General features: G+C 39.0%; 1 protein-coding gene across 1 annotated transcript; it reads left to right on the top strand.

Moving 5' to 3' along the window:
• Positions 1-287: 287 nt before the first annotated feature.
• On the top strand, positions 288-19,784 carry acp6 (acid phosphatase 6, lysophosphatidic). The gene is made up of 10 exons (XM_006639096.3): positions 288-3,138; positions 4,746-4,874; positions 8,099-8,229; positions 9,406-9,485; positions 11,235-11,322; positions 13,489-13,621; positions 14,528-14,628; positions 15,757-15,852; positions 17,325-17,490; positions 18,093-19,784. The coding sequence occupies exons 1-10, from the start codon at positions 2,944-2,946 to the stop codon at positions 18,222-18,224; spliced, it is 1,251 nt and encodes a 416-aa protein (XP_006639159.2). The 5' UTR covers positions 288-2,943; the 3' UTR covers positions 18,225-19,784.
• The last annotated feature ends 311 nt before the right edge of the window (positions 19,785-20,095 follow it).

Here is a 20,095-nt window from a genome sequence, read left to right as displayed (position 1 = left end):
AAAAAAAAATCTCATCTCATTCTTTTTCTAAGTGCTTACTCATGGTGGTAGCAAGGTGAACAGGGCAGGTCCGATGTGCCTTTCCCCAGCAACAGTCTCTGGGTGTTGGCCAGATTAGAGATATAATCCCTCCAGCATGTAGAACTGTACCTATGATAAGACATTTCCCATATCAATTTTTTAAATAATTGTTACATTTACAAAAGTAGGCTTATGTACTACAACAACAACAAAAAAAACTTATTACTTAAATTGAAAATTGATTTTTATCAGGACCTAATATTCGAACACTATCTACATCTTCTATTCAAAAAGAACCTCTTTGCTCTTTTTTTTAAGTCTCTTTACCTGTAGATTTCTGTTCTTCGATTGGCTCTTCTGGATTTCTCTCTTACATTGAGATGTCTCAGCTCTGTGACTGCTAATTGTAATATGATGGCAGCTGAAGATATTTCTGTCTATAAATAGAGACCGAACAACTGAAAAATGTCGTGATTGACATGATTGCTTCCCTCAGACGAGGTCCTCTCTGTAAGCCTCAAGCCATAAAAAGCTCTCAAAATTGTATTAATAGCTTTGGTTGTCAAATATAGAAAGGAGTAGGACACAGGGCACGAGTTGGCAGCATTCACTGTTTACCAACTGTGACCTTCGGGTTCGACCTTGTACTCTCCAGGACGGAAATTCTCAGGGAGCACACATTCCGGTCGGAATTCGTGGGAACAGCAAAATGAGGAAGACTGATAGACTTTGATTTTTTATGAAGTAGCAAGGTCACCCACACAAAGTAATTCCTCAGGCAGAATAGGATTTTGAAGACGTTTAGGAAGGGCTTATAACAATAAAGCAATCTTATTATAATTTAATCAGTCTGACAGAAGCAGAGCGAAGAGGGGGGCAGCTGGCCATAGGGACAGAAGGTTTTATGATAACTTTTTCAACTTGAACTTTCATTAGCTAGAACACAGGAAATAACATTAGAGAGATCACAATTAAAAGGTTACAATCAATGCCTCTTGAAGGAAGGCAGGGTATCAGCTTCCACAACATGGCTGGATAGCTTGTTCCACACTCCCTCCTATTCTTAGTTTTAAAAAAAACTTCCCCCTTAATTTCCGCTTGTGTCCCCTGGATGGTGTTTCACTGTACATTCTACAGATGCCCACTTTTTCAGTGCCTTCGAGGATTTTAAATTATTTTATCAGGTCCCCTTGTAGTCTCTCTGTTTAAGGTTAAAATGACCCCAGTATGTATCTGGTCACTGTTCTCTACATGGACTTGGTGGACTGAAGGGACTGCTCTCATTTGTTATTGTTTTTAGGAATTGGTTCGTTTACGTCATTAGTTCTATGGGGTTCTATGGAGCATATGTACAATATGCTCATTCCTGAGAGTGACATCTGTTGTCTAATTCATCCATGGCTGTTTGACCATGTTTGGAGAGCTATACTGGACCAGTGATAACTGGTGGTGGTTTTTGCTTGCATTCCAGTAACTGATTGATTGGAACCTACAAGCTGTCCAGCATATTGAGGTAACCTGAATTAAATGTCTCCTCAAATATTTTTAGGGGTCAAGAATTCAAATGTGGTCAGAAAACACACTGACGGCCTTGTTACTTGGCCTTGTGGAAGGTTGGACTGCCTGATCTGTCACTGAGAAATTAGTTCTCCGTTTGTTGTTTTCTGTCATTGTCATGGTTACAGACACTGTGACCAATGCTGTAGTTCCCTGGTTATACACAAGATCTTCTAATAGCCTGAAGCGTCAGTTTTGATATGGGCTTCCTAGAGACTCAATGATAAACATTCTCACTTTGCCTAAAAGCTTCCATTTGTTTCCAATCACAGCAGCCTTTCTCCTCCCAATGTTGTTACATTATCAACATCATCATCCCTACCATAAAATATCACATTATCACAGCATAATTAGTATTTTAAGTATGACCAGTTCTGGTAGTACTCCGGAAAATGTTAGGTTTTCACACTTATCCAAAATATCCAAAAATCTTGTTTTTTGTTTGTTTTGTCTTTTATTATTCTGCGTACCCGCATTAACCCATTAACCATTTTCAGGCTGTTTTCTCATTTTAAACATTAAAAGACTACATTTAGTGAACAGAGTCCATATATTTTGATCTGGTACAGTAGTTAAAAGCTTCAAAGTTTTTAAACTGCTGGGTTGTGTGCAAGAACCCAGTCCTATCAACACCTGGAGGTGGGGGGAGCGGAGTTATGACACACAGGAAGTAGATTTGCCTCAAAGTGCATTGTGGGAATCTTTTTTTTTTTTTGTCACGTTCGTCTTTTATTCCATTAGAAACTATTACGTAAGGACTACAAATCCCAAAACGAGATTAAAACTATATTTCTTACCGGTTTGTTTTTTTTTAGAAAGCTGAGTGTTGGGGAAGCGATTTCTACTTGCTTTTGAGGGCAGTATTTTTCCTAACAATCAGATGGCGGAACATTGCTGAAGCAATATGTGTAATAAGCATGCGTTAATGGATGTAACGACTCATTACGATAAGTCTAAGTGTAGCTAACTGTAAAAGTAACTGATATTTTTTTTTAATTTAAATGTGTACTATTACTTTTTGCAATAAAGTATGATTCGTATTTACAGGGAATTGCATTATTCCGGGAAGGTAACGGTGGCTGTCGGTTTACTGTGTTTTTGGTATGCCAATAGTCATGTATGACTATAATCGGATAATACTTTTAGGTTTTGAATTTTGCCATTGACGGAGTTGCTGTTTCTTTTTAGCAATTAAACTAAGAATTCGACTGTAAATGCGGGGATTGATCGCTTCACATTTTAAAAAGGTGTCATAATAGTTTAACTTAATTCAAGGTTTGTGTTCGAAGAGAGTTACTAAAGACCTAAAAGCAAGCCCCTGCCTATTTGGATAGTGGATTTATTTTCCCGTGCTTGTCGGGGACCATGAACGTTTGGGCGAGAGTGGGCATCGCGGGCGCTGTGACGGGCGCTGCGCTGTACTGGCACCAGAGCCGGGCCACCCCCGCTGCCGCTGCCCCGAAGACCCGCGACCCTGATCAGTACGAGCTGAAGCTGGTTCAGGCCCTGTTCAGACACGGCGCCAGGACTCCGCTGAAGTCCATACCTGGAGTACCAGAGGTGAGAAACCAGAACCGCCTCCTGCGTTTAACACGCGTGCAACCCTGTGGCTCAGTTAGATTTGAGGGTCGTATCGAAAACAAGTCTGCTCACGTTGGTGTGTCTGTCGTAAGACGGCTTTTATATTTGAAAGAGCTTGTGGAAAATTATGTGTAAAAGTGATGTTGTCATTTAGGCTCTAGGTGTCCCTCTGTGTTGGCCAGGGTAGGTTGGGCAGCAGCAGTTTTTTTGTTACACTAGAATTGATCTCAACTGAGCTAATTATGTGGTGTAAAAGTCAAATATACAGTATTTATATGCTCAGGGAGGGACTGCTAGTATGCTATATACGTCTTGTGGTCTGAGAAGCAGGAACAAACTCCCCAGCTATGTGGTGGAAACCTAAACGCACCAACCTTTATAAGCTGATTTGAAATACCTGAATTAAAAGACAAGATGTGTACTTCAAATATTTTCTTTCCACTTCCTTCAATTAGACTGCATGTAGCCTACACCTGAGAGTTCAATCACTGAGAGAGGCTGGCTTCACTGAGTGAAGTTCTGCTTCCCTATGCTTCATTACTCAATACTAGGCAGGGTCAGGCACTTTGGTCTCCTGGAAATGCCATCCTGCAGGTTTAACAGGTGACTTTTCAGTTGGCCTCCAATTTAGAACTGAAAACAGCAGGTGACATGATTTATTTACAAAACCGATAACTTCATTTAAATAGATTGCACTTACGTAATGCATCTATGATCATGTTCGGTGCACGTGCTTAATTACGGAGGTGTATCTTGTGGCACAAGTCCCTTAGCCATTTCTGACAGGTTCTTTCTACACTAAAGAAAAAGCAGTTCACTTCCCTGGTCTGTCTTTAGAGGACAGCAGAAAGTGGGCCAGGACAGTAGTTTCAGCTTACCTGACACTAGTGGTTTCTAGGACCTCTGTTGCTTGTAAATAGGTTCATGTGTGGTGTGTTAATTGATTAATTAGTTAATTGGTGAAGGGCTAAGAGCCACATGTTTCCATGCAGTTAATTTAAACTAGTTTGGTGTATAAGGAGACTCAAACGTGTAGTTGGTGTTGGGTTGATTGAGAGTGAGCTTTTGTTTTAGGTGTGTGAATGTTGTTTTTCATTTGTACGGTAAAAGTTCTTAGTACAATAATTTTTTCTGTCCATCGTGATTTCCATGTGCTCAGGCCTCATGAGCTTCCCCGTTGGGAGGTAGGCCTGTCACAATCAGTGTGCTGTGTTTCCTCAGAAGGCCACTGTGATTCAAGAGCAAATACAACCACCCAGCAGCTTGTGCTCTCTCCTCCACACAGGGCAAAACAAAAGTATTTTGAGGAACTCGCACTCTCGAATGTGCCATTAAAGGAGGAGGGAATCACCAAAGCTAGCTAAATTTAGGCAGATCTGTTCATTTTTCAGTGTTTGTGATACAAATGTGGGGATAATTGATCTGGGTAGGGCTCAGAGTGTGTGTGTGTGTGGGGTGGGGGTTGTGTGTGGTATTGCTGTATTACGAATAGAGTCCAACATGTATGAAACCGTTTAAAGTTTTTTGTTTATGCGTGACCTCAAGACGTTGAGCTCTAACGTCTGCCTCCCTTTGACGCTCTACAGGCAGAATGGCTCCCTGGCCTTCTGGCAGTGCCTCCGCACACACGCTTCGACTGCAGGGTCTGCGACCTCAGCGGCGGACCCACCCCTCCGTCTCCCGTGGAGGACAGCTACCGAGCGCGCACCCTCGCTGTAGGTTGGCATCTGTTTTGGTGGGGGGGGGGGAGGGTGTTTCAGGTTGCCACATTGCTATAACTGGGATGATTTCTAAAATAATGAAAATAGCTACTTGGGATAGAAAATGGACTGCACATCAGCAGGATAAAGTTGTACTGATCTTGCCCAGGGGGCCACTCTCTGGACCTGCGACCCCCAGAACCCGCTGAGCTCTCAGTTCCTAAGAGAGCCGTTCACTGACTTATAATTTATAGACCTGTAATATTCATTTGAACTCCGTTTTTTAGTCCGTTTTCAGTTCCTTATTGTGTCAGGGGGTTGCGTTTCAGCTTATAAATCAAGCCATGTGTTGATATCAGGGTTTAAAGCTTAAGGACCAAAGAGAAACAGGTTGTTGTTCTGTCAGATACGGTACATGTACCTGTGCAGCATACACAAGACATTTTCACAGTGGTTATCCATCTGGTGATTAAGGAGGGTCCATAGTCCAGCACAGGATTGAAACAACACATGAAATTTCAACAGTGGAATTGCCTTCTTTTGCTCTTCGAGCCAGTAGCACAAACAGCCGGGTATCTGTGTGAACTAGCTGACGGACAGCCCTCATAGATATAACCTCAGATCCCTGAATATTCATCTGAATATTGAATAACTGTTATTTGTCAGTTTATGAGTTATTAATAAAGGATCTATAGATATTAGTTAATGCTTGGATTAGGGTTAGTGTATTAATTTAAGTAATTAGTATGTTACGTCCTACTTTATCTTTTATTAAAATCCTGCTAAACTACAGTTGATGATAACATGATCATGAGTAGAGTAGGTTTTAAACCGTTTTGTATGGAACCTAGCCTAATTTGTACACAAGGTTTTGGCACAGAAAGATTGCTTTGTTAATTGGTAGGGTCTTGTTTTTTTGATGATGTCTTAAATACCTTTTAATGAAATAACAAATATGGATTTATGGCCTTGCTGAGACATTAACAGTGGAAACTTACAGTTTGGTTTACCATGTAGTTGAAGTTCATATTTACTAAACATCCTTGTGGTTCTCTGAAGAGAGGTGTGCTACAGTGCATGAAAAGAGCTTGAATATAGCCTTGTGTACTCATGAGATGATGTGGATCACACTAAGACATATTTTTACTGCTTTTCTTCAGAAAAGGAGAGCTAATAAATGAATATATCTACTGATTAAGTTGTGTGAGGTGGTGTCAGGACCACTTAGCTGAAAGAGTGTTCTTTCTTCGGCTGTTATTTCTTTGGCTGTTAAACTGACAGTGAGACAATATCCTGTTCTTGCTTCCTTCCCAGTTTTAACTTAACTGCCCACCAATGTGTGTGGTCTGGTTTACTTCACAAAAATGAAATATTTTATTACATACCACAAGACTTTAGAAAGTTTCTTGCCATATTACAGTTAACTGCCATCTATATCTTTGGAACTGAAGTCGGACTTACAAGCACCCATCAAATATTTGCAATTCTGTACCCGGATATAGAATATATCATAGTTAGAAGATTATCAAAATTAAGCTTTGTTTTAAAATGATATTTCACAAGCAGCGTTGTAATAATAAGAGTTAAAGGGTCATGCAAATGAAAGTCTCTAAACGTGAACTCAAGGTGTGAGCATTCTATTAAGAGGAAATAAAGAAGTGCCGGAAAATAACATATTTTGCTTAAGTTGTGTTGACAATCCTGTCATTTCATGTGTGTACTTTGATTTTGATTTTTGATGAAATAGTTGTACAGGTCTAATGTTTCTATATTTTACACAGGGGGTGCACAAACTACACAAACACACACCCCAGTTATAGCAAGAACATTGCAATCAGCTGTTTCCAACAAGTAAAAGACATTGTAGTATAAAATCATTTACAACTGTTCAAACTGGGAACAGTGCTGGGTCTTTTAGCATTGCGATTTTGTGATTTTAATTAAATTAATCTCCTGTAAATTGACGCTTATGCAGCTTTTCAATAGCATGCTGCAGAGCCCTATGCAGAAAATATAATGGAGAGCTGAAAGTTATTTTAGAAAGGGGATAGACTGTTAGCCCTGCATTTGCTTCTCTATGGACAGCATGTTTACTCCATTGTACTTTTTGGACAATCAGTCTGTATAAACCTATGCACATTTTGCACATATTTTATTGTTTTTACAGTGACTATGATCAGCACATTTTGCACACACCTATGTATTTATTTATTTTTATGTATTTTGTTGTCTTTTGTTTTATAACTATTCTGATGTCTGTTTTGCTCGTCTTGGGCTGGACTGCTGTAACACATCAATTTCCCTACGGGATTAATAAAGTATTATCTGTCTATCTAATGAATTAGAATGACCTTCCCATTCCAGTCAAAGCTTCCTTCAGAAGCGCAGAAAGACAGAGGAAAGTCTGTAGACTTCCCCTCCTCGAGGAATCCTTCAAGATGTTTGATTATGTAGTGTTAAAGAGTAACTGCAGTCCCAATGTCTCCGAACGGTTATTCCATCTCGGTACGAAAATAAAGAAACTGATGGCATTGCAAACTTTTCCAGATTCAAATTAAGTGTAAAATCATGAACTTCGTGAAAGTACTGTATGGTTGCCATGTTGTCGCAGGCAGATGAGAAAGCACTTGTCAGAGAGCCACTGGTTAGAGGGAGAACTTGTGCGAACTGTAGCGTGAAAGTGGCCCTTCCTGCTCGCTTGTTGCTGTAAGCAAATGGGAAACACGATCTCTTAACAACATTAAGTGTGTTTGTGTATTTTAGTTGGTTGGCAAGTTTCTCTTTTCTTCGTAATATTTAAAAGTGTCTAAAAACATACTGTATCATCTTGTAAGTTGGTTTTGTTAAAATATTTACTACTAATATAGTAGCAAAATGTCCTTGGTCTAAAGCGTATTTACCGTGTAATGAGGCGACTTTCACATCATCAGAAGTTTCGTTGCCTTGCTCTGAATCACAGACAGTGACAGCAATTTGGCTCTACTCATATTGCTGAAACTTGGTCTCATTTGTGATGTGAGTTACAGGTTGTACACATTGCCATGTACTTGGTAGTTCCATTGTGGTTTGAAATGCACTCATCATTACCCATTCATTATAACACAGAAAAGTAAAACCATGTTGCAGTTCCCCTTTAATATAAAGATTTTGTATGGGATTCTTAATTAGTATTGCCAATGTTTCCATTTCTGTATTAGATGTGATGATTACATTGTGCTCTTCCGTCTTTTGATCACCAGGGTGGGGTGTTTCCTGGGCAACTGACGACTCTAGGAATGCAGCAGCTATATGATCTGGGCAAACGGATGAGAGAAACATACATAGAGAAGCTACACTTTCTGTCACCAGCCTTCACCCCAGCAGAGGTCTAGTAAGTAGTGGGTAGACATGGGTTCAGTGTTTACTGATAATGTGTCCAATTCACTGAAACATATAGAACAAAAACAAAAGATGGACTTGCAAAGTATTAATCAATATTGAGGTAATCTGGTATATGGTGAATAAACACAGAAAAATGACCATATGATCTTCATTGTTGCAGATTTTCTCTTACAAAAGAGATTAAGAAGGACAAGTTCATAATCTATTAAATTTGGTATGGTTGGTCTTGCATAGATAGTCTAGTGCTAGAGTAAATGACTAACATTATTTCATCCTTATTGGGAGAAAGAATTAAAGACACTGGCACCAGTTGTTCACTGCAGGTCAGTTTTGGGCAGTTCTAAAAACAAATGAATTGGAACAGAGCAATAGATCTGTAAAGCAGACTTGGGGAAGAGACTAGCAGTAACATTGAGAGTCTAAATGCTGTAGATGTTAAGAAATGCCACCACATTGAATAGATTTATCTGTTCCTCCTTGAGTTGCACATTTGTTTCAAATTTGAGGAACTGCACTTCATTCCTGACCCAGTATCTGGAAGAAAAAGGGGCAGCTTGCTTATAGTTGAACAGAATTTCTCATCTGGCAAGATCCTAAAAGTGGGCAAGAGTCATCAAAAAGATGTGACGTAGCAAAAAAACATTCCTATTCAATCAGCTCACTTTGTTGTGGATGAAATTAGACACCACAGTTCCCACTATGTTCCCACATAAATCTGAATTTAAATTGAGGAACCCATGCCTTAAATTGTCAGCATAGCCTTGTTTTTTAAAATGTTGTCTTGGTCTTGGCTCCACAGAACCTTTGTACAAGTTCATAGTGAATTTATCCAGTGTTCCCACCCATTAAAACCCTGAACCTCTGTGTGTGGCGCACGAGGTAGACTCAAGTCTTTTATCTGAACTGAACACAATGATCTCCAGTTTAACAACAATACAACTTGCCTGATTTTAATTGGCTTTCCACATCAAGTCAAATTAGACTGTTTACAACTCACTCTTGGTGCTACAGAAAGTGTCCCCTCAAATTCTATAAAAACAAACTTAAGGGTGATTTTTGACACTTTCCTACCTTTGAAGTCATATGTCTGCAAAATCTGCAGCGCATACTGTTTCTATCTAGGAAACAATATGCTGAGATCCTTGTTTTTGTTTTTGTCGTTTAGTGTGCGTTCCACCAACATCATACGAACAATTGAGTCTGCAAGATGTCTGTTGGCAGGATTGTTCCAACAGAAGCAAAAAGGTAAGCTACCTTGTGTGTTGACAAGCTTGAACCCATTCTTAGGCCATGTCCTAAAAGCTGCTCTTAGCCCTAAGCCCACAGCGCTTCTTCCAAGACCGCAATTCTGTGACATATAGCAGGTGTGAACTTAAGGTGCACGAGCATGTGAGGGTTCACCGTTATAAAAAGGGTCACTGTCAAAATGCTTTGTGTTGTTGCTGCTTTCGCCCTGCTTCTTTTCCAGGGGCTAAGTGCACGCTGGCAGAGAATTTTTTAAAGAATTTTTCATTCTCCGCTCGCAGTTTGATGAAATCAAAATGCCATCTTGTCTGTCCCTGCTCAAAAGTAGTGATATAATGTGTTCATTCACACTGAGCAGGCTCGTGTAAAAATGAGCGGAGTAAACTAAGGAAAACTTGGCAATGTCCTTTGTACTATTAAAGTCATTTCATCCCATCTGTCCCTGTACAGAGATGACAGTACGGGGAGCATAATGTGTTCATTTAATTTAAAGTAGGATTGATTCAAAGTGGGCAAAGTAAACTAAGCTTAGCAATAGCTTTGTGCTATTAAATACGTTCTTTCCAAAGGACACCGTAGTGAACGAATATTCATCAGCTGCAATGGGGTAATGACTTGTTGTCAACACTTCATACCTAGAATACCTAATGAATCAAACGTAGCCTAATAAAATTTTGCTTGTAAATAAAATATTATGAGTTTTAAAACTGTAAAAAAGTTCATTTTTTAACACTAGAGTATTTGTTGCCATGGAGAAATTGCATTCTCCATGGCAACTTTACTTCGCTATGATAGGTTAGAACATGAAACATCACCATTTTGCATGAAATTTGGGGTAATTTCCTTGAAGTCTGCTCTGTTGCGGGCTGATGAGAAGAGACCATAAAGGGATCATTGGAGTCACTCGTGAGTACCCCTGTGAAACACAAATTTCACTCCAAGCCCTTTCAGACTGGAGTGGGATTGTGCATATGAAGGGCACGAGACCGCGAGTGTGTGTCCTGGGATATGTACTTAAGCTCTGAATTATAGTAGTCACTGCCTGGTCACACAACCCCCTCCAAAGTTCCGGATATTATAGGAGGCACCTCGTCAGTGTAATTCCTTCCAGAGTAGGATTTACCAAATACTCCCCATCGGAGTGTGAATAAATGTGACCTTCATGTATTCTTAGTTTATGAAAAAGATGACTCTGTGCAATTCTATTTAGAGTATATTAAATTTAGACATTTTTACAGCCAGATATATTACACAGTCTTATTGCTATTTGATGTTTTATTCAAATGGGGGTATGAATAACTTGGAGGGCACTGTATAGAGTTTTAGCTCACTACCACTCTGAATTGTGTGTTTCAGTAACCAAAACTATGGACTTTTTTAAATTTATTTATAGTTTTCTTGGTCTAACACAATTGCACAATTTACAATTTCTTAGCTAGGCATGATCCAGCCTATAAATCTGTTTGTTTTTTTCCTATTTCATCAAGGGTATGAAAAAATCCAGAGGGTACTATATGTACTCTCCAGAAACTGATCACATTTCTTCCCAAAGGTTCCCCTTTCGGATGATGCAGCTAGTGAATAATGTACAGGCCATTGTACATAACATGGAAAACATACTGTTCCATCTCTTTTATTGGGTTTTTGGCCTATGATATACAGTATCACTTTGCTTAAGAGGCGCTGGCAAACCTATAAAGCTGTCCGTACAGGCAGTTTTGACTGACGCGCTGCAATGCCTTCACACAGGACCAGCCAATATCTTCACTTCTGAAGCAGAGGTCGAGATTTTGTATCCCAACATCCATGGATGCAAGCTGCTATATCTGCTGGGCAAGTATGTGGAACCATAAATTGTGATGACGCTTAGATTTGGTCAGTGTTCAGCGACTTCTGCCAAGGGCTGCAGATTTGGTTTGGTCCTACTCTTTGCAGTCGTTTCCTATAACCTTTTGGTTTGAAAGGGTTATCCGCTGTAGTTTGTTTTTAAAAAGGGACTGCTTTTTAAATTGTGCAAAGAAGTGTTAGTGATTTCCCAATCAAATGTGCTAGTCATTAGTTAAATAATAATCAAATAAGTTCAAATAGCTTCTCAGCATATGAGGAAGGGCACAGAGTACTGTGTTCCAAAGTGATCCTTGATAAGCTGATTGATGAAAAAGACTGGTTTTCTTATTATGTACATGGCACTGACTAAACGTTTTTGGAACTTTGAACGCATATAACTGAATGATAAAAATGATTTTTTCAATATTCTTTCATTTTTTACAATTTATGTTTTTTTTTCCCTTGATCTATTGTATCTCATTTTAGTCTGGTGTTTTTGTGCTCATTTATTGGAGGAGAGAATAGAATGTTTAACATTTGCAATTTCAGTTCCACTAGCCCTATTTTTCCCCACAAATTCACCTGCCGTCAGGGGCTTTTAGGAATGTAACCCAAGGGATTGTATGCAAAAACAATCAGCTAATTTAAAAAAATATTAAGTGAATTGGCGATTTGAAATAGAAACTCTTACTGAGGTATCTTCGAACTTTAATGGTTTTAAAAGTCAGATACTTAGCCCACACAGCATTCTCTTACTAAGAGTCTTATTTGACTGCTTGTTTTGATTTATACAGTATACGAAAAAACAGAATCATTTTGGATGCAGAAGTCATGGAATGTTAATGTAATTTAGATGTACATTTCTGCTTATTTCTAAGATTTTCATTTGTGATCGGGTTATGCATAAGAGGTACATAAACAGTAATTTGCCTCTACTTTGGCTTCATTGAGATTTCTGTTGTTTTTGTGTGTGTCTAATTAAGAGAGAGCAGAGCAGAGATGTTGAAGTATAAACATGAGGTGAATGCTTGCTTAGTTATAGTATGATTATGACAGTCTTTCTGGTGCATTGCAGGAAGTAATATGACTCTTTTACAGCCCTACCTGGTGCTTTGCCAGACATGAAAAATCTGAAGAGTCACACTTGAAATCAACATAATCTCTCCAGCTCAGAAACTGAGATGATAACCCTGGCACAAAATGGAAGTTGAATAGGAATTCATGACAATAGAGATCAGTTAGAAATTTGAAACCTCCTCGTGTTCTTTAAAATTGCATGTGCTCCTGGGTGGCTTTATTTTTAAAAGGCATGATTTTTTCACTAAAAGAATCTTGTGATAAAGGCACTTATTATGCCTAACACAGTGATAATTCATCCCCTTTCCCCACTTAAAAACAGGTTTTTCCATTGAAATTTCCCTTCATGAATTTTAAAACAGTTTCTGTATCTCAAACAACTGCAATCTGTCACTACATTTGTAGCTTCAGCCTTTTTACCAGTCACGTTCTTCAGCAATGCAATTGTGAAATCTGCCTGTTTTCGTATGAAGTGGGGCTTAACTGTTTCCATATGGTTGCTCTTCAGGCAAGATAGTTTCTGAAAGTGCCATTTCACTTACAATTACTGGCACTCAGCTCTAACATTTGTAGCAACAAAACTCACTCAAAATAGAACTTCTTTGATTTAATGTGAATAGAATTAAGCCCTTCTTTACCTGTTGAGTGTTGAACGAGCTGAACAGCCATGTTGAAACCAATAACATGGCTTCTTTCAGGAAACAGCCGGATGAGATCCATGAATCAATTTCTATTTTCTATTTTTTTTTAAAAACTGATTATTCTAATTGATTTGATGGGATGAATGGTCCCTCATTCATAAATGCTCTAATTTAAAAAAGGGGAATCTCATAGTTCTTGGTGTTTTAAACAATCTATTAGAAAAAGATGCATTAGGTTGTTGGAAACCTGCCTAAAAAAATATATTATATTTTCAGGCTTGAATATGTTTTTCTAAAGACGAGCACAGCAAAGCAAAAGAAAAAAAGCTGTCCCAGGAGCAGAGGGTCAGCAATTAAGTTAATTCAGCTTAAATGTTTTATTCAATCATCTATGTGCGCTTATTTTATAAGACATGATGAAAATGCAGAAATGTTTGGGTTTTTTGGGGGCCATGTAGATCCAGATGGGAAGAGTCATTTCTCCTCCCCGAGATCGCTGCCGATTTGAAGAAGGTACAGAGCGCGCTGGGCATCGCGGGGCACAAGGGCGTGGATTTTGTCCTCATCCGAGATGACATGGTGGCTCGGGAGGTGAGAGGAATCCGAGGCCTTTTCTCCAGGGAGCTCTGAGCGGCAGTGGAGTGTGTTTCTCTTGTGCCACATCCAGAACCGAAACCTCTTTCAAAGAGCAGCAACACGCCTTTCCAGTGCTCCCACAGGGATCTCAGAATCCTGGATAACTGGCAGACTTCATTTCCGGCTCCACAAACCGAATGGAAAATTATTTTCAAGTCTTGGGGAAAGTCCTCAAAAAAAGTCTCGGAGCACATTGAAGTTGGGGGATGATTACAATGGTTTGTGTCTCACAGAAAACTGCTGAAATGGCATGGAAAATTTTCCTTCAGACAAAATCTACAGCTTTTGTGTTATATCCTTTTGATTGTAAAAGGCACAAAGTCCTTTTGTATCCTATCAGGACTGAATGTGAAATTACTCATCCTTATTACCATTTTGTAAGAAATGATGCAGTCTCTGGCATTTTTGGTTTTGTTTTAAAGACCAGAAATTCAGTGATGTTACTTGGTGTCTAATTTTGAAAGAGACAAGTAAATTTGGTTAAAGAACTTGCAAATAGTTTGTTAATTCTCTAACAGCCATAGTTTTCTTTTCTCTGAATTCAAGGAATTCCTTACCTAAGGAAGGTAAAATATCAGTACTGTTGATATGTTTTTCATGACTGACGACCTTCAGAAATAAAAAGCCTTATTAAAGGAAAAGCATGTTAAACATTATGTCTTCATATTATTATAAAGAAAACATGACAGATTTCACACACAAGATATTACAAGATCTTCGAAGCTGAACGTTTCACAAAGGTTCCTTCTTTAGTTTTCTCTCTCTCCTACATTAGACATCCTGGAGCCTCTAGATTGCAATTGCATTGCTGAGACAGGACTGTACAGCCTGAGGTCACAGTGGCATGTGTGTTGCTTACAGACCCACGGTTTACCTGGTCCCGCAGAGCTGCAGAGCTGGAAGGACACTGTTGAACAGCGAGCTGTGGAAATGATTAATTTCGCTTACCAAGGAAGTAGAAGGTATGAAGGGCGGAAGGGAGTGTGTCAGGGGGCAATGGGACCGGCATGGAGAAAGACTGGAAATACAAACTGAAGGAACATTGTACATTTTTTGTTGATCAACTGCTACAGTATAAGCAATCACGAACCTCACACTGATAAAGTTGATCATTTTTTCTTTGTGTGTGTGTGTGTGGGGGGGTGCTGACCAGGAAATGCTAGTTGACTAGTCTTAGTCAAGCCAGAAATTAAGAATATGTTTGACACAGGAGATCCCAGTTCTGATGTTGGGGTCCATCACCTTTTACTGGTTGCCTTAATTATCATGTCCTGCTAAAACACAACTACAGGCAGCAAAAACATAAACTTATAACACAAAATGGTAAACACTGAGCTAGAAGAGGTTACTTATAGAAAAGGTTTAGGTGTTTATGGTGACAAATTTTTACACCTTCCAGACAATGTGAGGAAGCAATTTAGAAGACCAGCACAATGTTAGGATCCTGTACTTGAGTGAAGGGAGTGTAGCTACGTGAGCAGAACACTAGAGGGCAGCGTAGGGACAAATCAGTGACACAGGGAAAGAGGGCTCATCTTCAACTGTCAATAAGATGATTTTGCACTTTAAGAGATGAGCAGATGCGATAAATGAACTGCTAACTACCAAGTAATCCAGATGGGCTGAATGGCCTAATCTCACTTGTAACCTTTTTCTTATGGTCTTTTGTCCTTATGTCCTCTTGATATTTATGTGGGCATTTACAATTGTTTGGGCTATTCTAAACAGCTGTGTTTGAAAATTGCACTGTGGTGGTATGTGTTTGATTTTTGTCTGGTACTGTCATTCTGTCTTGAAGTGCATTGCTTCATAGTGCACACAGTTTAAAATAAAAAGATTTGAAAAGGCTTTATGATTATCCTGTACTTTCAGTACACTTTCAAACTTTTTTTTCTGAAAAGTATGGTCATTGTTAATTTTCATTTGTATAGCAGACACCCTTATGCAGGATGACTTACAAAATAAGCAATAATACGTAAATGTGAGAAAAAATGATCCAGTGGAAAAAAGATAATTTCATTACTCCGCTGCAAGAGAATGGAAAATTTATCTCTGGTGCTTTGGCTGAATTATTTTTATTGTCTTATTAGGGAAGTCCTTCAGGTGAGTGTTGGACCACTGCTTCACACTTTGGTGAATAATATCGAGGAAAAGCTTCAAGGAGAAGCGTCTTCAGGAGAATCCAGGTGGGTCTTCTTGCTGCTGAAATGTAGAGGGAGGCCTGTCTGCCAGCCTTGATGCGATCTTTGTCGTGTTTTGAGAATAAAATGATGCGGGGATGGCAGAGACGTGTGTAACACACTCCCATCTTATGACTGTGTGCTGCTCCAGAAGAGACCCTGGTCCTGGAGAGCCCCAGTCCAGCAGGTTCTGTGAGCAGCCTTCAAATCCTCATTATCTAAAGATTTAAACTATGATTAGATAGGCAGGCAATGTTTTCAATTAGGTAATTTAGAGATATCATATAGAGCGAAAATCGAACCATGCCTCAGCCCTTGCCTTAACTGAAACACTACTTGTCTAAACTAATTTAAATACCAGGTGATTTAGGGAGATCTGTAATGATCACTGGATTGAGACTCCCCAGGACAAGGGTTGATCCAGAGTGCACCAGAGCATTCAATCTGAACATCTCCAGTGGTACTGCTTCATTAGTTGCTTTGTTTTTGTGTTCGCATTTAAAATAGTATGTGAAAAATAATCTCCCAGGCTTCCATTGGAACAAGACTTTGTCGTTTCTTAAATTACGGTGGTCCGGTACTTTCAAAAGCAGCTTCATGGATTCACTTGAAACCTCTACGGCAGTTTGGGTCACACTGCACTTGGCAAATATTTGTAATTAATGAACCACTGGGACTGAAATTATTTAATGAATAACGTTGTTTCAAATCACAGGTACTGACTATTTGGAGTGTGACTGGATTGCCTGTAGTGTAGTGTAGACAATCACAATGGTTTGGCTGAGTTGAGAAGCTCCATAATCCGTGTATCAGTCAGTTGTTCCGCATGGTATTTCTTTGTCCTTTGGTTAAGAGAGTTGGGATGAGTTGTTATGGGATTGGCACGCTCATGTACAAAGGTCAGTGTCCAGTTCTCTGAGTGTGGCTTTTGATGTATATCTACTGTATAAGGCTTCGTATCTTGAAGGGCACCAATTTTCTTTATTTCAGTACCAAATGATTGATCGTTTTAAACTAATTTCAAAGAATATCTAAGAAAACTGCAAGATGGGCATATCCATTGCAAATTTAAACTTGCAGGACTCATTTGTATTTTATCAGGAGGTAAAGAGTCCTTCTGAAATACCTAAAGTCAGCATTACTTTCAGTAAAAGGTCTTGCATTGTACAGAAAAATGTCTCCAAAAGTCAGGCATTAATGACACCTTTAAACTTTTCATGAAAGGTGTCATAACATACTATTTGAAATGAAACCTTTGGACTGCGTGACCTCTGTGTGTGTCTGCACAGCCAGCACGCCTCAGGAGGGGCGTCTGTTCAGTGGGGTGTTGCTCATGGACGTGTCGCATAATGTTTTGAAAAAGTATCAGAAAGTAAAGGAGCCAGATTTAAACTGGAGGTATCAATCTGTCCTTTTTTATGTTGTTTTTCATGACCTATAGCACTTTTCTATTTCTATTTTGTGTGTGTGTGTGTCAGGAAGATGTATCTGTATTCTGTCCATGACACAACTTTGATGCCTTGTCTGATCGCGTTGGGGATCTTCGACTGGAAGTGGCCACCTTACGGGGCGGATATTACTGTGGAGCTGTACGAACACCGGACCACAAAGGAGGACTTTGTCAAAGTGTCTTATATTGGCCAGGTAAGCAGGACCTTCAGATGGGTTGTTTTTCTCCCACAGTCACAGGACTGACCTCGGCAGACAACACATATTGCAAAACCAAAACAGAGGTAGAGTGATGTAAGGCTGTAAGTCAGCAGATTAGGTGGAAAAGCTAGAAACTGATTCACCATTTGAATTTAGTTAGTTTGTGAAAACCCAGTGTAGAATTCACCCAGGGCATCTGGGTTTCTGACACTATTTTTCCAAAACAGTGATCTCTAATGATCACGTGGCCAGGACCTCATTTTAATGTCAATTGAGTTTTGAAAGATACGTTTCGTTTTTACCCAGTTATAGTATTCAAATAATAAAGGCCTTTTACTTAATTCTAATTGGGTTTACAAAATGTTTCTACATGTTGGTAATCATTAGGTTTTAAACAGGATCCATTTTTTATCCATTATACTATTAAGGCTAAGTAATGTGTTTTTTCTAAAAAATGCTAAATAAGCGCTTCTATATGTGAAAGTGTTCAGTACCACCAGGTAACTTCATGCTAGTAGAGGACTTAAAATATTACAATTTTCTTTCCTTAGCATGTGTTGTGTATTTAACCTTTGATTTTCATCTTTTTGTGTTAGGCACAGCTAATACGAGGCTGCAGTGACATCTATTGTCCATTGAAGGAGTTTAAGAAAGCACTTTCGTCCTACACCCTTGAACTTGTGGGCTACAGAGCACTCTGCAATAAGACTGAAAATGTGACAGAATAAAAGGGAATTTTTACTGCATTTGACACTTAGTTTTCCTGTTACACATATACAGTTTACAGAATCAATGAAACTGTATTATATCTTGTATTCTTTTGAATAGAAGGTGTTAATTTAATTCTGTTGGAACCATCCTGAAGAACAAGGTGTTGTAGAGCTACATCAATCATGTCACTGGATTTTGAAATGCTTACTGTACAAATCCTTCAGAGGTTTAATTTTATATTATAATTATGTAACAAATGCTCTGTTCCTTTTAAGTTAATATTTATGTCTATGTATAGGAAGTTCCCTTCCTCATCACCTTTGGGCTTTAACAGTTCTCTGCTGGACTATTTTCCACCTCGGCTGACATACGTTTCGAAATATGCACCATCTTTCCATGCTTCCTGCGGGTGCCTGTGATGTTTAGATTCAGGCTCCAAATGTCACAGCTCTACTGTGTACTCCTAGAAGGGCAGAAGGAGAAGCTGCGAACAGTACGTGTGCAGGGGGCAGATAGATGCCCTGAGCAATAGTGGCTGAAGATGTCTAATCGACGTTACAGTACATAAAACTTTCTGCAGCACCGCCGTGCAATTGTTTAGTTTAGAGAAGAGACATAGTTGATAGCTGTTTTGGTGTGCTACACATCTGTCTTTTACATAAGTATATTTTATAGAACAAAAAGGTTAATTCCCCTTGGAAAAATAGAAGAAACACAGTGTTTCAGTTGTTGAGCCTCCCAAAGAACCGTTTTTCTCCTGCGCTTTCTATAGAAGGATTTAAGTATAATGGTTTTTATTCTTATATTCCAGCCAGCTTTCTCTGTCTCTCACACTTGAAGAAGGCTCAACAGCTGAAATATTTTCTTCATTTTCCTGTTTAGCATGGAATTAACCATAATTTGTTCCTTTGCAGACAATGCACACTAACCCAGTTCCCCACTCAAACCTCATATTTTATCATATTAGTATTTAGCATCAGGGGGATTACAAACCCACATTTTTATACAGACTGTTAAAAGGTATATATCCATAATGTGTTGCTTTGTGCACATCCCCTGAAATGACACAGGACTGTGGACTTGATTTGTGCAGACAGGCAGGGCATACTGCTTTTCATTGTTAACTTTTATCATGTTTTACTCAATGTGCTCTTCCAGGCAGAAAAATAATTTGTATTTTTCTAAAACATTTAACGATATAGTGGTTACCCAAGAGTGAAGAAAATCTGTTGAACACGTTTGTTAGCGTGTTCTCATGGCAGCACGGAGGTATTTCATCTCGCTCAGTCATCCAGGTTTTAAAACCTTTATTTGTCCTCTCAGAGGACCCTGGGTGCTCTTACTGCTCAATACAAGAGGGATAAAGGGAAAAGCAATGACCTTTAATCTTACATTTGTGGCACAGCAACTGCAAGCTGAATAATTTAAGAGAAATCTTTTTCCAGAGTTTGAATCAGGTGGGAACATGTTACACAGATTCTGTACGAGTCTTTTAGATGTGAACGTGAAAGATGTTAAGAAATGGGGAATGGAGTGATATTTTTAAAATAAAAGGTTGTGAGTGTTTTGTTTCTGGACATGCCTGTCAGATGTGTCTGATTTCTAAACTGTCTGAAATTAGCTTACATCTATGTCCCTGTGCTGGTGGTTTCTGACCGTTGTTTAACACTGCCTTTGCTTCCATTTTGGTAGCATTTTTTTTATTTATTTTTGTAAGAAACCCACATTGACAGATTCAGATAGAAAGAAACTATATATAAAATGAAAATTGTAATTATATTGTTACAATTCAGGTGGTGTCAGGAAAACCGAGCAGGAGAGTGCACCAATAATGAAAATAAATTGAAGCAATAGGTGTAAATTCAGGCATGTGAGCTCTTTATTTTCT

This window comes from Lepisosteus oculatus, chromosome 15, assembly GCF_040954835.1.
Source record: "Lepisosteus oculatus isolate fLepOcu1 chromosome 15, fLepOcu1.hap2, whole genome shotgun sequence".
In the NCBI taxonomy this organism is placed as follows: Eukaryota; Metazoa; Chordata; class Actinopteri; order Semionotiformes; family Lepisosteidae; genus Lepisosteus; species Lepisosteus oculatus.
This window is presented reverse-complemented; position numbering and strand designations above follow the sequence as displayed.